This window comes from Misgurnus anguillicaudatus, chromosome 3 (genome assembly GCF_027580225.2).
Source record: "Misgurnus anguillicaudatus chromosome 3, ASM2758022v2, whole genome shotgun sequence".
Classification (NCBI taxonomy): Eukaryota; Metazoa; Chordata; class Actinopteri; order Cypriniformes; family Cobitidae; genus Misgurnus; species Misgurnus anguillicaudatus.
Genome location: NC_073339.2, coordinates 2,175,050 through 2,191,568, shown reverse-complemented (window position 1 = coordinate 2,191,568; position 16,519 = coordinate 2,175,050). Strand labels below are relative to the sequence as shown.

General features: G+C 35.6%; 3 protein-coding genes across 3 annotated transcripts; 2 read left to right on the top strand and 1 right to left on the bottom strand.

The window, feature by feature from the left end:
* Positions 1 to 1,091: 1,091 nt before the first annotated feature.
* Positions 1,092 to 2,507, bottom strand: LOC141363567 (uncharacterized). The gene has a single exon (XM_073866455.1). The coding sequence runs from the start codon at positions 2,427 to 2,429 to the stop codon at positions 1,233 to 1,235; it is 1,197 nt and encodes a 398-aa protein (XP_073722556.1). The 5' UTR covers positions 2,430 to 2,507; the 3' UTR covers positions 1,092 to 1,232.
* A 1,946-nt stretch (positions 2,508 to 4,453) lies between these two features.
* LOC129445317 (polymeric immunoglobulin receptor) lies at positions 4,454 to 8,498 on the top strand. Its single transcript, XM_073866445.1, has 6 exons — positions 4,454 to 4,763; positions 4,844 to 5,146; positions 5,223 to 5,528; positions 5,609 to 5,866; positions 7,803 to 7,901; positions 7,993 to 8,498. Exons 1-6 carry the CDS (start codon positions 4,454 to 4,456, stop codon positions 8,166 to 8,168), a joined length of 1,452 nt encoding a protein of 483 aa, XP_073722546.1. The 3' UTR covers positions 8,169 to 8,498.
* A 2,969-nt stretch (positions 8,499 to 11,467) lies between these two features.
* LOC129445352 (uncharacterized) lies at positions 11,468 to 14,088 on the top strand. The gene is made up of 2 exons (XM_073866425.1): positions 11,468 to 11,843; positions 12,698 to 14,088. The coding sequence occupies exons 1-2, from the start codon at positions 11,612 to 11,614 to the stop codon at positions 13,834 to 13,836; spliced, it is 1,371 nt and encodes a 456-aa protein (XP_073722526.1). The 5' UTR covers positions 11,468 to 11,611; the 3' UTR covers positions 13,837 to 14,088.
* Positions 14,089 to 16,519: the final 2,431 nt, after the last annotated feature.

Here is a 16,519-nt window from a genome sequence, read left to right as displayed (position 1 = left end):
CGCCTAAATTCTTAACCGTGGAAGATGGCACCACCGTGCAGCCTTCTATGGGGAACTTGTAATCTGACATATTAGGTTTGTAGCGATTCGGTTCAATAATAAGTATCTCTGTCTTATTGGAGTTTAGCATAAGAAAGTTTTGTGCCATCCAGTCCCTAATATCACTAATGCAGTCTGTTAGCTTAGAAAACTGGTGGGTTTCGTTAGGATGCGACGAGATGTAAAGCTGGGTATCATCCGCATAGCAGTGAAAACTTATGTTATGTTTCCTGATAATGTCTCCTAGAGGTAACATATATAACGAGAATAGGATAGGGCCTAGAACTGATCCCTGAGGTATGCCGTATTTAACGGGGGAGTGATATGACTCTTCCTCATTTACATAAACAAAGTGATATCGATTGGTTAGATACGATCTGAACCAGGCTAACGCCTGACCACTGATGCCAACATAGTTTTCTAGTCTATTGAGTAAGATTGTGTGATCTATTGTGTCAAAGGCTGCACTAAGGTCTAGTAATATAAGGATTGAGATTTCACCACGATCGGATGTTAATAGGAGGTCATTTGTAACTCTAAGCAGCGCTGTCTCTGTGCTATGGTGGGGCCTGAATCCTGATTGGAACTTTTCATATGTATTATTATTTTCTACGAATGTGTGTAGCTGGCTTGCCACTATTTTTTCTAATATTTTAGAAAGAAAAGGTAGATTTGAGATTGGTCTAAAGTTATTAAGATCTCCCTGGTCAAGGTTTTGCTTTTTAATGAGCGGTTTAATAACTGCTAGTTTGAAAGCTGTTGGAACGTATCCTAATTCTAGAGATGAGTTAAAGTTATTAAGTACCGTGTCTGACACTACATGAAATACCTCTTTTAGTAATTTTGTGGGAACGGGGTCTAGTATACAGGACGATGATTTGGATGACGTTATTAGTTTAGAGAGCTTTTCTATTGTAGTAGGATTAAATGACTCAAGATGTTCGTTTGGTAATCTAGTGGAAAATGTACTATTGGGTAGAGTGGTGGCTGCTTGCGTAGTTTCTATGTTTTCCCTAATAAACATAATTTTGTTAGTAAAGAAGTTCATGAAGTCATCACTATTGTGTTGGAGTTTACTATTGGTTTCTGTTTGTTCTTTGTTTCTAGTCAGTTTCGCAACTGTGCTAAATAGAAAACGAGGGTTGTTATGATTTTCTTTAATAAGCGTACTGAGATAGGTAGATCTGGCAGTTTTAATAGCCTGTCTGTAGTGTTGAACACTCTCTTTCCATGCTGAACGCCATACCTCTAACTTTGTGCTTTCGGTAGTTTCTTTCCATTTTTCTAGCTACTTTTTTTAGGGCTGCAGTATGATGGTCATACCATGGAGCTGGCGGTTTTTCTTTGATTCTCTTTTTTCGTATGGGAGCAACGGCATCCAACGTGCTAGAGCAGACGTTTTTCAGGTTTTCTATTATAATATCTAGATCTTCCTGATTATCTGCTACATGTTTCATTTGAGACAGGTCTGGAAGAGTGCTAATAAAGCTATCTTTAGTGGTGGAAAGTATTGTTCTGGCTAATCTGTAGCATGTTGTAGACTGAGCGGTCCTATCTAGAAGTATTGTGTATGACAGAAGGCAATGGTCTGAAACGGCATCGCTCTGGGGTGATATTTCCATGTCATTAGTATTGAGTCCGAGTGACAGAATTAAGTCTAGTGTGTGATTACGAGAATGCGTGGGCCCTGACACGTTTTGTTTAATGCCGAGAGAATTTAGAACATCCATAAACGCACGTCCTAATGCATCTTTTGGATTATCCACATGGATATTAAAATCACCAACGATAAGAGCTTTATCTACAGTGACTGTAAGCTCAGATAGGAAGTCTGCTATTTCTTTAAGAAAATCTGTGTGGTGGCCCAGAGGCCTATATATGGTAGCTAAAATGAACGAAAGACGTTTGTTGTTGCGATCAGTTATTTCCATATTTAACAGTATTATTTCAAACGAATTAAATTTTAGGTTGGATTTATGGTTTACTTTGAATATTTTATTATATATTGTAGCTACACCACCCCCTCTCCCTTTTAGACGAGGAACATGTTTATAATAATAGTCTTGTGGGGTGGATTCGTTTAAACTGGTGTAATCGTCTGCTTTAAGCCAGGTTTCTGTTAAACAGAGTGCATCTAAGTTTTGGTCAGTAATTATTTCATTGATAATTGGTTCTTTGTTGGTAAGTGATCTGATGTTAAGAAGGCCGAATTTTAACATTTGAGTTTCATCTGTTAATGTATTGTGTTCTAATTTTATGTTAATAAGATTTGTACGAGACGAGGTAAACGGTGCTCTGTATTTATTTGTTCGAGGAACAGACACAGTCGAGATGTGTTGGTACTCTGTTAAAAAAGGCTCTATGTGCTGGGATATATGTGATCTTGACATGTCAAGGCAGCTAACAGAAAGTGTGCATGAGTCTGTTCCTGAACAAAATGCTTTTAGAATTAAACAGGAATTTGTGTGTGTGTGTGTGTGTGTGTGTGTGTGTGTGTGTGTGTGTGTGTGTGTGTGTGTGTGTGTGTGTGTGTGTACAGCGATTTCAGATTTCTAGTGATTTATATGTGTGTACAATGGTGAATTTCATGCCATCTGGCTTTTTAAAAAAATCAGTTTTCAATAACTCCTCAGTTAAACAGTTTTAATGTAATAAAAATTAAAATGTTCTTTCATCTCAGACAACAAATCAAACTGTTATTTTAACTTTGAACACTGTGCCAATGTTTTAAGACCCAGAGATCAGCTGAATGGATTTCAAAACAGTAAAAATCAAATTTTTAACTCTAGGAGAGCTGGAAAATGAGCACATTGTGGAGTGCCTCTTTAAATGTATTTATTAACAAAAATACTGAAAAAATAACTAATGTTACAGGTCAAAAAACTGTGATGCTTCAATCTTTCTTTCTCTCAAAACTAGGTCAATCCGACAAATTATCTTATTGGAGCTTCAAAATAAAAGTGTTCCAATATATCAAATTACACATTTGCTCATTAATCACAGTTTTTTACTGAATTAACAAATAAAACTATGACATATGGCTCTTACAATTTGTAAATGTGTATTAAACAGCATTGAGTTGAGTTGAGTGTAGTGCAGTAAGAGTGTTGTTCACTAGAGGCGCTGTTTGACTGTGATGAATGCAGCATTCAGTCACTACTGATTGTGGGCGGGGCCAGTAAAGATGATTGACACTGATAAGATCTGAATAAAGAGGAAGAAACTGAAGAGCAGTCAGATGTGTAGAGACACACAGAGAACATTTAGCATCAAGAAGATCAACATCCTCAACTCACAATGAAGATCCTCCTCATCTTCACTTTCTTCATCATCTCAGGTCACAACTTTTCTCTTTCTGTCCTGAGCACTCATTATGTCATCTGCTTACTAATGTCATCATACACTTATTTCATCTGACTCATTTATATAACTCTACAGACAAATGAAAGGACTAGATGAGCTTTCTCACAGTATGAATCTGATTGACAGGTGCCGTTAGATGCTTTGATGTGATTGGATATTCTGGAGGAAGTGTTCTAGTGGATTCACAGAAACCTTGGTGTAGAGACTGTTTTACATATGTGACTAAACTAAATCCACACAGAAACATAATAAACTATAAAAAACATGTTCAGTGGATTAATGAAGGAAAATTCACTCTGTATTCTAACAAAAACGGAAAACTTATGATCTACATCAAAGATCTGAACACAGAGGATTCTGGAAGATACCGGATTGGTGTTGATGGCTCAGATGTTTTTGAAATGAATCTGGATGTGAATAAAGGTGAGTTATTGTGACAAAAATGCAGTATATACAGAATATTTAGCAAAGTCTGATGTAAATGTATTTATATTCAGATGGGTTTTTTGTAATTGTACTGGTAATCTGCTGTTTAGCTCAACATCCTTATTTCCCCACAAAACAAAATACATCAAACTCACATTTTATAATGTATATGTTCTTTGTGAATGACAGATTCCTGTTGTTTCATGTCCATGTTGGAAGCAAAAATGAAACGAACTGCTGTTATTAAATGTGAATATTCACAGAATCATTTTGGAGATGTCAAGGCTGTATTCAAAGAGAACAAAAATTCCATTGAAATGATTTACAAAACTAAAACCAATATGGGGAAAAATAAAGGAAGATTCAGTGTAAATGATTACACAGATAAAGGACAAATAATCATAACAATTACTGATGTGAGATCAGAAGATTCAGGAGTTTATTTATGTGGAGTTCAGCGTTACAGAGACTCTTACAGTTACTTCATTATTACTGCTGTTCATCTCAACATTATAAGTGAGTAAAACAAACTTTCAATAACATCTCATGTCAATTTGCTGCTGTAATATTTGATTCATTCAGATGTAATAAAATGCAGATGTGATATTTGTGATTGACAGGTAAAATGGGTGTGGTCAAAGTGAGCGGATACTCAGCAGGTCAAATCATCTTCAAGTGTCATCACCCTCAATACAAAAATAACCCAAAATATCTGTGTAAAGAATCAGATGGATGTTCTGAGAGAAAATCTCCATCAGTTCAGGATCAATGGATGAAGAATGGAGATGTTTCTCTATATGATGACACCACAGCAGGAGTCTTGATGGTGTATTTTAGAGATCTGAATGCTGGAGATGCTGGTACATACAGGTGTGGAGTGAAATTATCTCAATATACTGAGAGCTTCACTGAAATACAGATGGACATTAAACAGGGTGAGGATGAATTTGACATCATTTATTTCATTCATATAAATTTAAACAAGATTTCAATGTGTGTGTAATTTGGTTTCCAGCGCTGACACACTGGTGGGTGAATAAATCTGTTTATGTTGGTGATGAAGTCAATATTAGCTGTCAGATCCCAGAGGAACATCACGTCTCAAAACTCTTCTGTAAAGAGGATGAAAATCACATCTGCCAAAACATCAACACATCTAAAGTTAAACTGAACGATTTATCTCCTAAAAGTGTTTTTACTGTGACCATCAGTAATGTGACTGTGAGAGATGCTGGAGTTTACTGGTGTGGAGCAGAAACCACTGAGAGAGATTTAACTTTCATCTCTCTGACCACTAAAGTTCAACTCAATCTGATCAGTGAGTAAAATCTCAATATGTTTTATCATATACATGTATGGTCACAGTTTAATCATGTATCTGTTTGTGTTTGCAGTGCCTCCAGTGTTTGGAGATGAAGGAGGATCTGCTCTGATCATCTGTCCTTATGATCCCATCTATAAATCAAAGTCAAAGTATCTGTGTAAGAGCTCCACTACAGATAGAAATCCTCTCATTGAGACTGTGAGAGATGAGATGAAGATGAACAGATTGACTGTGAATGATGACATGACAGCAAGTGTGTTTACTGTGAACATCACTGGATTGACAGCAGAGGATGCTGGGAAATACTGCTGTACAGTGAGATTAGAAACAGATGTGATTTATCTTTACACCCATCTGATTATTATCATGAACGAGGGTGAGCAACATTTTCACTGAATATGAATATCACATGTGACTGAAACTTCTGTGCTGATATTAAAACTGATGGTTTTTTAGAGATGATCTTGAATAAACGTGAAGGAGACGACATGTCAATTCAGTGTAAACATCATGCTGAATATCAGAAACTCTTCTGTAAGGCACATGAACCCTCAATGTGTATAAATGATGGACTTTCATTACAGTCAATGAGAGATGATGAAACATCTGCTGGAGTCTTTACTGTAAACATCAGCCATCTGAGAGAAGAGGATTCTGGGATATACTGGTGTGGATCTCACATCATCACTAAAGTCAAGTTAAACGTCACAAGAGGTGAGAGAATTTTATTTCCTTCTATTATATTTGTCACCCCACTTAGCAAATGTAAAATATTTTTACTGTATGAAATGTTAGAGAGCTGCTAACACAGATAGCAAAAAACAAGACTTTTGAATCAATGTTAGAAACTGTTGATTTGTCAATGTTAATATTCAATATCACTTCAGCATCCTGTGTGTTTGCTTGAATTGGGCCCTTGACTTTCACCAAGTTAATTTTTTTCTTCTTCATCTGCACAGTTTAAAAATAAATATTGTTCAAGGGTAATGTGTGGTTGGTTGCTTTTCATGATGAAACAACATTATGCTGTCCTAGTTTCTCGTTTATTGGCTGTTATAAAAGTTCTGCTTTACAAATACATTGAGACAAAGCAGAGAGAATGCTGACAAGCTTAGATATCTTCATTTATCCTCAACAATGGTGACAATCAACTGCATTGCAGCTGGGATCAACTGCATGAAGCTTACTTTTGTTGACTGTCACCATTATTGAGTTCCATACACTTATTAATGATGTCAGAGACTGATTTGGTAGTTACATTTTTTGACACGTTACTAACACAACGCACTCTTTTTTTTGGCAAACCTACGGTGATTAAATTGACCAGATCTCCAAAGATCTTATTTGATGTATTTTAAAACACTGTTATAACAGCCAAAGAAAACGTGACATTAAAACACAAGCGCAAAGGGCCCAACTAAAGCAAACGCCGATCACCATAATAGATGTTTATTTTTTTCAACATTAATGGAGGGTGCAAACATGATTTTATGCAATGAACATAGCCAAAAATCAACACTTTCTAACATTGACTCAATGGTTGCTTGCTATCTGGAAGGCATTCAGTCTGCATCATTTATAAAACAACAGTCATTTCATTCACTGTCTTATTGATTATATTATTTTTTTTCTTTATTCGAAAGCTTACAGATATGAAAGTAAATATATATTTTAGTGATTGCAGAAAGATTTGATGAGTCTAAATGAACATGGGGTTAGTGAAGTTTTTTTGTGTTAGTGGTTAGTGAAGATGCACAGTTTGTTATGGGTTTTGAAACCAAAAACATCAGTGACTTCCACAGGACATGATGTTTATGAGGCGCAGTCCTGCAGAAAAAGTTACTATTAAACAATAATGATGAAGTGAACACAGCTGCTTTGTTTTCACGGTTATTGTAATTTATTTAAAATAAATTTAAATTATTTTGGTCTATATTTTACACAGTAAATTAATCTGAAGAGAGTAAACATTTGTAGTGTAGCATTATTTAGGTTGAACACACTAGAAGACATTTTTATGTTGATAATTTATGTATTTGTATCTGTCTGATCTGTGAAACCTCAACACAAATGTAATATTGCAAATGGTTTTATATCAACAATTGACCAACAATCCGTTTTTTAGTATTTATAATCATGAAGTGTTAAACATATGTAATAATAAAAAATGATAAATGTTGCCTCAGAAACGCTGTGGTTTTTTTGTGTGTGTGATGAACAAATGTTTTTTTTTTTCACCATGGAAAAACTTTAAAGGTTTAGGGTCTAAATTTAGCTGTGAAGATTTTACAGACACATTCAGGAAACCAAACTATGATACCAGATGAGAACAAAGGTTATGATCAGTCTGCAGAACGCATCAGGCTAAATGTTTTACAATATATCACTGTACTTATAACTTATAATTTAGTGTTAACATTTTTGTATGTAGAAATTGCATATTAAAATGTTTTTAACAGGTTAACAGATCATGTTTTAATAACATACAAATATAAATGAGTCCACAAATGTTATAATGAAAATTGTTATGCTAACGATTAGATGTTAGATTGTATTGTGTATGCATGTTTAATATGTACAGTGCATGTGTATATTTGTGTAAATATCACTCATGTGAATATATTTTTCTGTTTTGTTTGTTTAATTTCAGATTTCTCTATGATCATTATTGTGTGTGTTTGTGTGATTCTGCTGCTGACTGGAGGAATCACTCCGATTGTTTATAAATTAAGATGCAACAAGACTCCAGGTGATAACACACACACACACACAAACACACACACACACACACACACACAAATATTAGTTATTTCTTACATTTTTGTATTATATATTTTCAGTTCTTGGATCAGCACAACCCACAATCCCCTCTGATGATCTTCTGTACGCTGCTGTCAGTTTCCACAAGTATGAAGATTCAGTCAGTGAAGTTACAGACACGTTCAGAAAAGGAGGAGATTTTAACCGACTACACTACTGTCAGTCGACACGCAAGACAAAATTAACTTTTGTATAAAAGATCAAAGTGACAATTATAGGTTTTCATTATATTTCATATAATAAATAAAACCCCTTAAAGTAAATATTGGCACAGTATATTTTTTATCACATTAAAAACTCAGAAGTGCTTAACCGAAGAGTTTTTAAAAACTGAAATTGTTTAATTTTACTACTACTGCTGGCCGTTTAAATCTTATCATTATTCATTATATTAAGTACTGGTTTAAAAATGGCACCTGACCATTCAACTTTCCAGTCTGTTTCAAACCAATGGAAATAATTACAGTAAAATGAGAGATGAACCAATTTTGTGGCTGTACTTTGTTTGATGTTTATAGTAACCAGAGGTGACTTTGTGTTTTCTTGTGATAAACAATGGTGTGAGTCAGATGGAGGTGTGAAGTAAAAACAGGAAATGGTTTCTTTAGCAAAAGTAAGCACAAAGGCTTTAGGACCCTCATCTCACTCCGTACGAGCTGCTTACTGGTCATATTCATTTCTGCTTCAGACTGCATCTACATGATTATCATTGAGTTAAAATTTGTGATGTCTCATTTATGATTTGTACTTATAATAATTAGTGTTGAATCTTGTTAGATCACAGTGGCCAGTTGCATAAACCTTTAAGACTAGTCTTAAAAAGACTAGTCTTAAAAGTATGATTTTTTTTTCTTCAAGACTGATCAAAACTCTTTTAAGTATGTTACATTGAAGGGTAAATTGGTCTAATTTAAGTCCAAATAATAAGACTAATTAGCCCTAACTAATTGCTAGTTAGTCAGAATCATCCTTAAGATGCAGTCTTAAAGTCACGGCTATGTTTATGCAACCGGCCAGTGGTCTCTGCGCCAGACAAAATATTTAGGATCCAGCCCTGGATGCCAGATCCCGCCAGAAAATATAAATTACTCAGCCGAGCCGTAAATACCAAATTGGTGTTAAACAGACTTCTGTCAGTCAAGACGTTGATTGATTAAAGCTAGAGAAGAGCACATAGCAACAGAGTTTTTATTGAACAATTTCAGTTGCAAATGTCTCAATTTTCAAACGTCATCTGCAGAGCATAAATTCATGCACCGTTATACTGCTTAACAGCAACATCCCATTTCACCTTGGGCTTGCATAAACTTTCCCTTATCTATCTCTGCTTACGCAGACAGGATAGCTCATGAAACTTCACAAATATGAGATTGAACTCCAATGAAATTAATAAGACATATAAAATTAAAAAATATAATGAATGAATAAATTAATAAACAATAATTATAATATAATGATAAAAATGATCAAATAATGAAATTGAAAATACTAATAAATAATCAAATAAACAATCATATGGATAACTAATAATTATAAAAGGATTATGATGATTATGTAAATAAAGGATTAGGAAATAACTAAAAAACACAATAATAAAAGCTTTCTGCACGTGAGGATCTAAGGTAGGATCTTGAATAGACAGTACAGCACAGACAGTAAATGCACAGAGTTTATGTGTGATTGAATCTTTTGTCTCCATCTAGTGGTGAATATTAGTAAGAGTTCAGATTGACTGCTGCTGTCTGTGGTGCTGAACTCACAGCTGTCTCTTAAAGGGGCCATTGCGTGAAAATGTTAGCATTGCCACTTTGTAGGTTTGAGCAAAAATGAGTCGTTTTGGGTGTGTCCTTTAAAATGCAAATGAGCTGATGGAGTGCAAACACTGATCACAAATATGGTGGTTTGATGCAATTCAAACTCAATTGTGCTGTCAATTATTTTCTCTTTCTTTCTTTCTCTCTGCACTAAATGGCAGTGCTGTGGTTGGATAGTGTACATTAAAGGGGACATATTTTGAGATTTTTTTAAGATGTAAACTTAATCTAAATCTAGGGTCTGAGCAAAACTGTGTCGTTTTGGGTGTGTCCTTTAAAATGCAAATGGGCGGATGAAGTGCAACAAAAGATCACAATGATGGTGGTTTGTTGCAATTGAAACTCTATTGTGCTATGAATTATTCTCTCTCTCTCTTTCTCTCTGTACTAAATAGCTGTGCTGTGGTTGGATAGTGCAGATATAAAGGGGGCGGTATTACCATATTCTGACATCACAATAAGGGCCAAATTACAATTACCTATTTTTTCACATAGTTGCAGAGAATAGTTTACCAAAACTAAGTTACTGGGTTGATCTTTTTCACATTTTCTAGGTTGGTAGAAGCACTGGGAACACAATTATAGCAGTTGAACATGGAAAAAGTCAGATTTTCATAATATGTCCCCTTTAAGGGGGCTGTATTATTCTAATTAGATATCCTTATGACATCATAAGGAAAGCCAAATTTCTCAACATCTATTTTTCGACATCTAGTGGAAGATTTAAGCAATGTCGCTCTATAGATTTGTCTTTATAATGTGCAGCTACGATACACAATTTTTTTGGGGGTTTTGTATAAATGTACATGTTAATATTCATAACTTTTTAAAGATGTATAAAGTCTGTCCAATTTCTTTTATAAATGCGGGACTTTTATTTTGTTATGGATTACGTTCTTTGCACCTGGTGTTTGTGTCCGTAAAGCAGTGAGGATCGACTGTTGCGGTTACACCGTTTACGAGATTGTTTAACTCCTGTTATTATCTGCTGTTATTTATAATCGTTTTTTTTTGTGATATTTGATGTACCAGAGTAATAACAAGTTAATTTGTAAACTCGCAGCGGTTGATGTTTGTGTCTCTTCGTTGGTTTTAGTGGCGGTTTGACTGCCATCTTCTGGAGATATTAAACAGATAAAGCAGATAAAAAGATTTTTTAAGCAGATAAAAAAAATGAGATCTATATGGTATGGCGGAAGAGCACTTTGCAGCACTTCGACCTCAGTGCGCAACTCCTTACTACTCACCCTTTTGTTCAAACTTCTATATCTGCCTGGTACTTTTTCTCTTGATAAAAGTATCCCAAAAGTTCTTAAAAGTCTAATGACTGGTCTCTGTAAAATGTATCTAACTGTAGATGACAGCAGATTTGATTCAGCTCATCCACTGAGAGAGAAGCATAAAGTGATGATTTGTGATTGATTGGTCGAATAGACAGAGGGACTGACACACTAAACATACACCAAATCAAATGAATACTCTGAATTAAACTGAAGCAACTAATAATCTGCATGTCAACACCGTAATTATATTCTGTATATAAATACATTATTGTTCATAGATGCCAAATATCAAATTTATTCGCTGTCACAGCAAACATTATGCAGGCTTCTTGTGCTCAAACACACGCAAGGGATTCGCGTCTTTTCTCTCCAGTACAGCAGGAGGCGCTCTGCAGCTCTTTAGTCCGCCAATAAACCCACTAAAGAAAGAAAAGAAAGAAAGAGCTCACGTGTCATGTGTATCCTCAGTGTTTTTTTCTCTTGAGTGTTTTATTGAGTGTAAACAGAATCTTGTCGCTGTGTATTTTAGTGTTTTTGATGAGATGGATGTGATGTGCTGTAAATCAGGAACTGATCAGGACTTACAGGATGATGAATCTACTGATCAAACCTCCACAGAGTCTCTGGAATCTGTCTGTAACGCTGGAGAACAGCAGCAGATCCTGCAGACCAAACTCAACATGTGTTCAGTCAAACTCATCGACTGTGGAAACCAAACCGAGATAAAGACAGAAGAGGAAAATCACACGGACGATGACGATTTTCTTACGTCAGGTATGTGTATATATATATATATATATATATATATATATATATATATATATATATATATATATATATATATATATATATATATTGACAAAAATTATACTTTTAGCTGCTACGTACGTTTCTAAATTGTGCTTTTTTTATGTGCAATGCCCTCCCAGATAGCAAAGGACAAGACCAAAACCAACGAATCAATGCTAAAAACTGTTACTTTGTCAATGTCATGTTTGCACCCTCCATTAAATTTTGTAATTAAATGTAAAATTTCAACAAACCATTATTATGGTGATCAGTATTTGTTTCAGTTGGGCTCTTGACTCTTCACTTTCACTAAGTTAATTATTTTTTTAGTGCTTGTATTTGCTTTAGTACGAACAGGGCTGGTAATATGGCTGGGTGATTTTCCCTTTTTTGTTTTTTCTTTCAATTAATTTGAATTTACGTTTTGACGCGATTTTAATTGTATTTAAATCGGGGAATCAAGATTTTAATAGCAGTTTGTTACAGTCAAAGTGAAACAGTGCAGACATCATCTGATTACACAGCAGACGTTTCCTGCATAAAAAAATGAAATTGCAGCCGCCAAGTAAAATTTGTGTTTTATAAATAAATGTTATTTTATGTGCTTTTATTCTGTGTACGCTGTGGGAGAAGTACAGCACCGTTATCCCTATTCAGGCGAGTTCCCGCGCTCTTAGATCTTAAGAACTCGTTATAGTAGTGCGTCGGTTTTCATTTGTACTGTTGTGTCGTCGTCCGCGTCGACATGCAAACACATGCTGCAGAAAAGCGCTAAATAAATGTAACAAATTATAATTATTATTAAATAAAATAATGGAATTATTTCATTTTTCTTTCAGATGTGAAGAGTGAATTATGTTTGAATGGAGAAATACTGTCCTCCACATCAAAAGAAAGACATTTAGAGAGACATGAGAGAAAACACACAGAACAGAAACTCTTCACCTGCAGGAGATCTGAGATCAGCTTTACTACCTTACAAGAGAAGAAACTTCATTCAGAAGATCACAAAGAGAAGAAGAAGAAGAAGAGGCAGTTTCACTGTCAGCAGTGTGGGAAGAATTTTGTCGTCTTATCTCAGCTGAAAGTTCACATTAAATCACACAGTGATGAAAAGTCTTTCTACTGCACTGAATGTGGCCATTACTTCAGCACAAAAGGACATCTTGATTCTCATCAGAGAATTCACACAGGAGAAAAACCATACGAGTGTCCTCACTGTGAGAAGACATTCAGCCACAAACATTATCTAAAGAGTCATGTGCGTATACACACCAATGAGAGACCGTATCAGTGCAGTGAATGTGACAAAGCCTTTAGGCATGCAAGTTCATTAAAATCACACCAGAAAATTCACTCTGAAGAGAAACTCTTTCAATGTTCACACTGTGATAAACGTTTCTGTAAGAAAGCTCAGCTGATAGACCATGAGAGAATTCACACAGGAGAGAAACCTTACTTCTGCCCTCAATGTGGTAAGAGCTTCTCTACTCAAAGTTATGTTAGACTTCATCAGAGAGTTCATACTGGAGAGAAACCTCATCACTGTAGTGTTTGTGGGAAGAGTTTTAGGCAACAGGGTAACTTAATAAAGCACCAGAGAAATCATACAGGTGAAAAACCTTACAAATGCTCTCAGTGTGAGAAGACGTTTGCTCAGTCAGTTCACTTAAAAACCCACCAGAGAGTTCACACTGGAGAGAAACCTTACGTCTGCTCTCAATGTGGGAAGAAATTTACTCAGTCATCTCATTTCAGAGTTCATCAGAGAGTTCACACTGGAGAGAAACCTCATCACTGTGATGTTTGTGGGAAGACTTTCAGTCGACATGCCCATTTATTGTCACACCAGAGAGTTCATACGGGTGAGAAACCTTACGTCTGCTCGATCTGTGGAAAGAGATATGCTTATTTTGGAGGTTTTCACAATCATCAGAAGAAACATACTGAAGAACAAACTACACTGAAATCATCATAATGACTGTTTGAGAGTCAGTCAAACCCAGTGTTTTATTGAGTTTTCATGTGGTTTAGTGTTGAAGTGAAGTGATTTCTGATGATATTTCTGTCTTCTTTATGGAAGTCGTCGTGTTGGGAGATCAAAGGTTTTGGCTTCTAAGAACACACACACTGATAACATGTATACCTCAAATGCAATGTAAGCCACTATAAATAAAAGCATCTGCCCAATATCTACATATAATAAAAAGACCAAATATTTCATTTAATAGATCTGAGTAGAAACATACATTTGTGATTTCTTTATTTCATTCATCATTAATTAATTTTATCATTCATGTTTTATTATTTTTCTATTATATTCATTTCATTCTACATTATACAACAGTTCTTTCTGGTACTTGAATCTGATTGGCTGATAGCCGTGAGATATTCCATTAGTATTAGTCCTTTAATTCAGCCACTGTTGATTTTAGATTGAGTGTGGGAGGTGTGAACCAGTCCAGCCGTATGGTCACTGATTGTTGTGGTTTTCTTTTTGGTTCTGTAAGAAAAATGTTTTATTTTCAAACAGAATTGACTTAATTGTCAGACATAAAAGCCAAGGTAGTTTTGCAGAACCATATCAGCAGTTATTAAGCCTTGCATCGCACGCAATCCGTGACCTTTATCAAAACCAGATATGTGTCTCCACAAAACATAATGGTAAAATAACTTGATGGTTCTATTCATATAGATTATACTTGATTCCTTTATATTTTCATTAATAAAATCTTCCTCACTCACACATCTGTGCCTGGAAAAAGTTGCAAACAGAGCGGATGGTCACACATTCAGTTGTACAAACGCTGTTTTAAAGACTTTTTTATGTCTTAATCAGTTCCCTAACTCCCTAGGTCGTAAATTCATGGATGAATGAATCATCCCTGTGTCCTATTCCCTCTTCAGATCAGAGCTACTGATGTGTAAACCTTTGTGAAATTGTGTCTCATAGTGTGGACGAGTAAAATACACTTATAGCTACATCACACTCCTTCTTGAGTGATATTGCTTTATTTTTCTTAATATTGTTTAAATCTTATGTTGGCGCTGTATTATCGTTTAATGCTGATTTGAGTTTCCAATGGTCTTAATCTCAAGGTTTTTATTAATGTCATGAGAATGTTTTGATGTCCCCTTAAATCTGCTTCTACTCAGACGAAGATTATTCAATAAATCATCTTTATTTTATTCAACACCACTTCATTTCCTGTCCTGATTATCTGAAAATCTGATTAATATAACATTAGGAAATAATATACCAAATGATGATAAAATTTGGACTGCTTAAAGTTAGATCGCTTCCCAATAAATTACCTGTTGTTACAGGGGATATATCGCAATTTTTAAAAACCATTTATAATATTATGCCATCATAACTAACGTAACTTGCATATAACCAAACCATGTGAAATCTGGTACAAATTCTGGGAGTTACAACCGCGATGATACGTCAGCTCTCAACAAAAAAATAATACTACGAATAACAATAACAAGCTACGATTACACATGATGGCAACCTGAAGAGATCAACCCAGTTTTCCGGTTTGGTCACGTGAAGTTCGGCATATACCCCCTTTACTTAATACTAAATTATTACCTGAATTGGATAAAACAAACCTTTTAATAAAAAGTTGCAAATTTTATATCAAATATTTTAATTGCTGCTTATACTGTATGCCCAAAAATAACGGAAACAAGCCTACATCAATAAAGTTTGGTATTTTGCTACTTTTTATTTTATTACACAACACAATATAACATATTTATGCATATTAGCGTGTTTTTTCCTGTTATAAAAACATGAATTTCTAATGTTTATTCGTTGAACTGAAGATTGGATTAAACATGAAACCATGTGTTCATTGTCATCAGTGAGGCAACCAATCACGAAGAGCTGCGTTGTCATCAGAACTCCGTGCAGCCTCTCTGGAGAGGCTGCGCTGGCTGAGCTAGCCAGCTACTCTCGAAACACTCTCGCGGTACTTTAAAACCATTTAAAGTCGGCACACATCTGATCTACTGGCTGACCTTATAGGAGACTCCCAGCTGATGCCTGACCAACGACCACCGGCAGAACCCGCTTAACCTCCGCTTAATCTCCTAATCCGTTTCAATGTATACATATATATATCTCCCAAGGGTTTTTCCCTCCTAGGACTTTTTTTACTTCCCCGGCTAAAAGCCTGGGGTTTTTTTTCTCCTAGGGGGTTTTTCAACCCGGAGAGCCAGCCTTCTTGGGCTTAACTTAGCACCAATACATTAGTAATACGCACGCTTATAATGTTGATTCATAGCCGCAGCATAATACGCATTGTGTATTATGTTGTGCTATCTGTCGATTTTCTGTGCTTTCCACTGCTTCTATTAATGTAAAGCTGCTTTGAAACAATCACCAATTGTGAAAAGCGCTATATAAATAAAATTGAATTGAATATGACACAGTCACGTGCCTTCAGCCCGGACAAAATTACTAACCGGCATGCACTGCTTTAAGTCAGCCCGCCGATCGGTCTGCGCGGTGCCACATGAAGTCGAACACACCTAATGGCTGCGTCTGAAAACTTATGGTGCATTCCCACCAGCCGCGGTAGAGGCAGCAAAAACGCGCTATTCGCGCGTAGCTGGACGCCTGAACAGCTTGAGTGCACTCGCTTCACTCG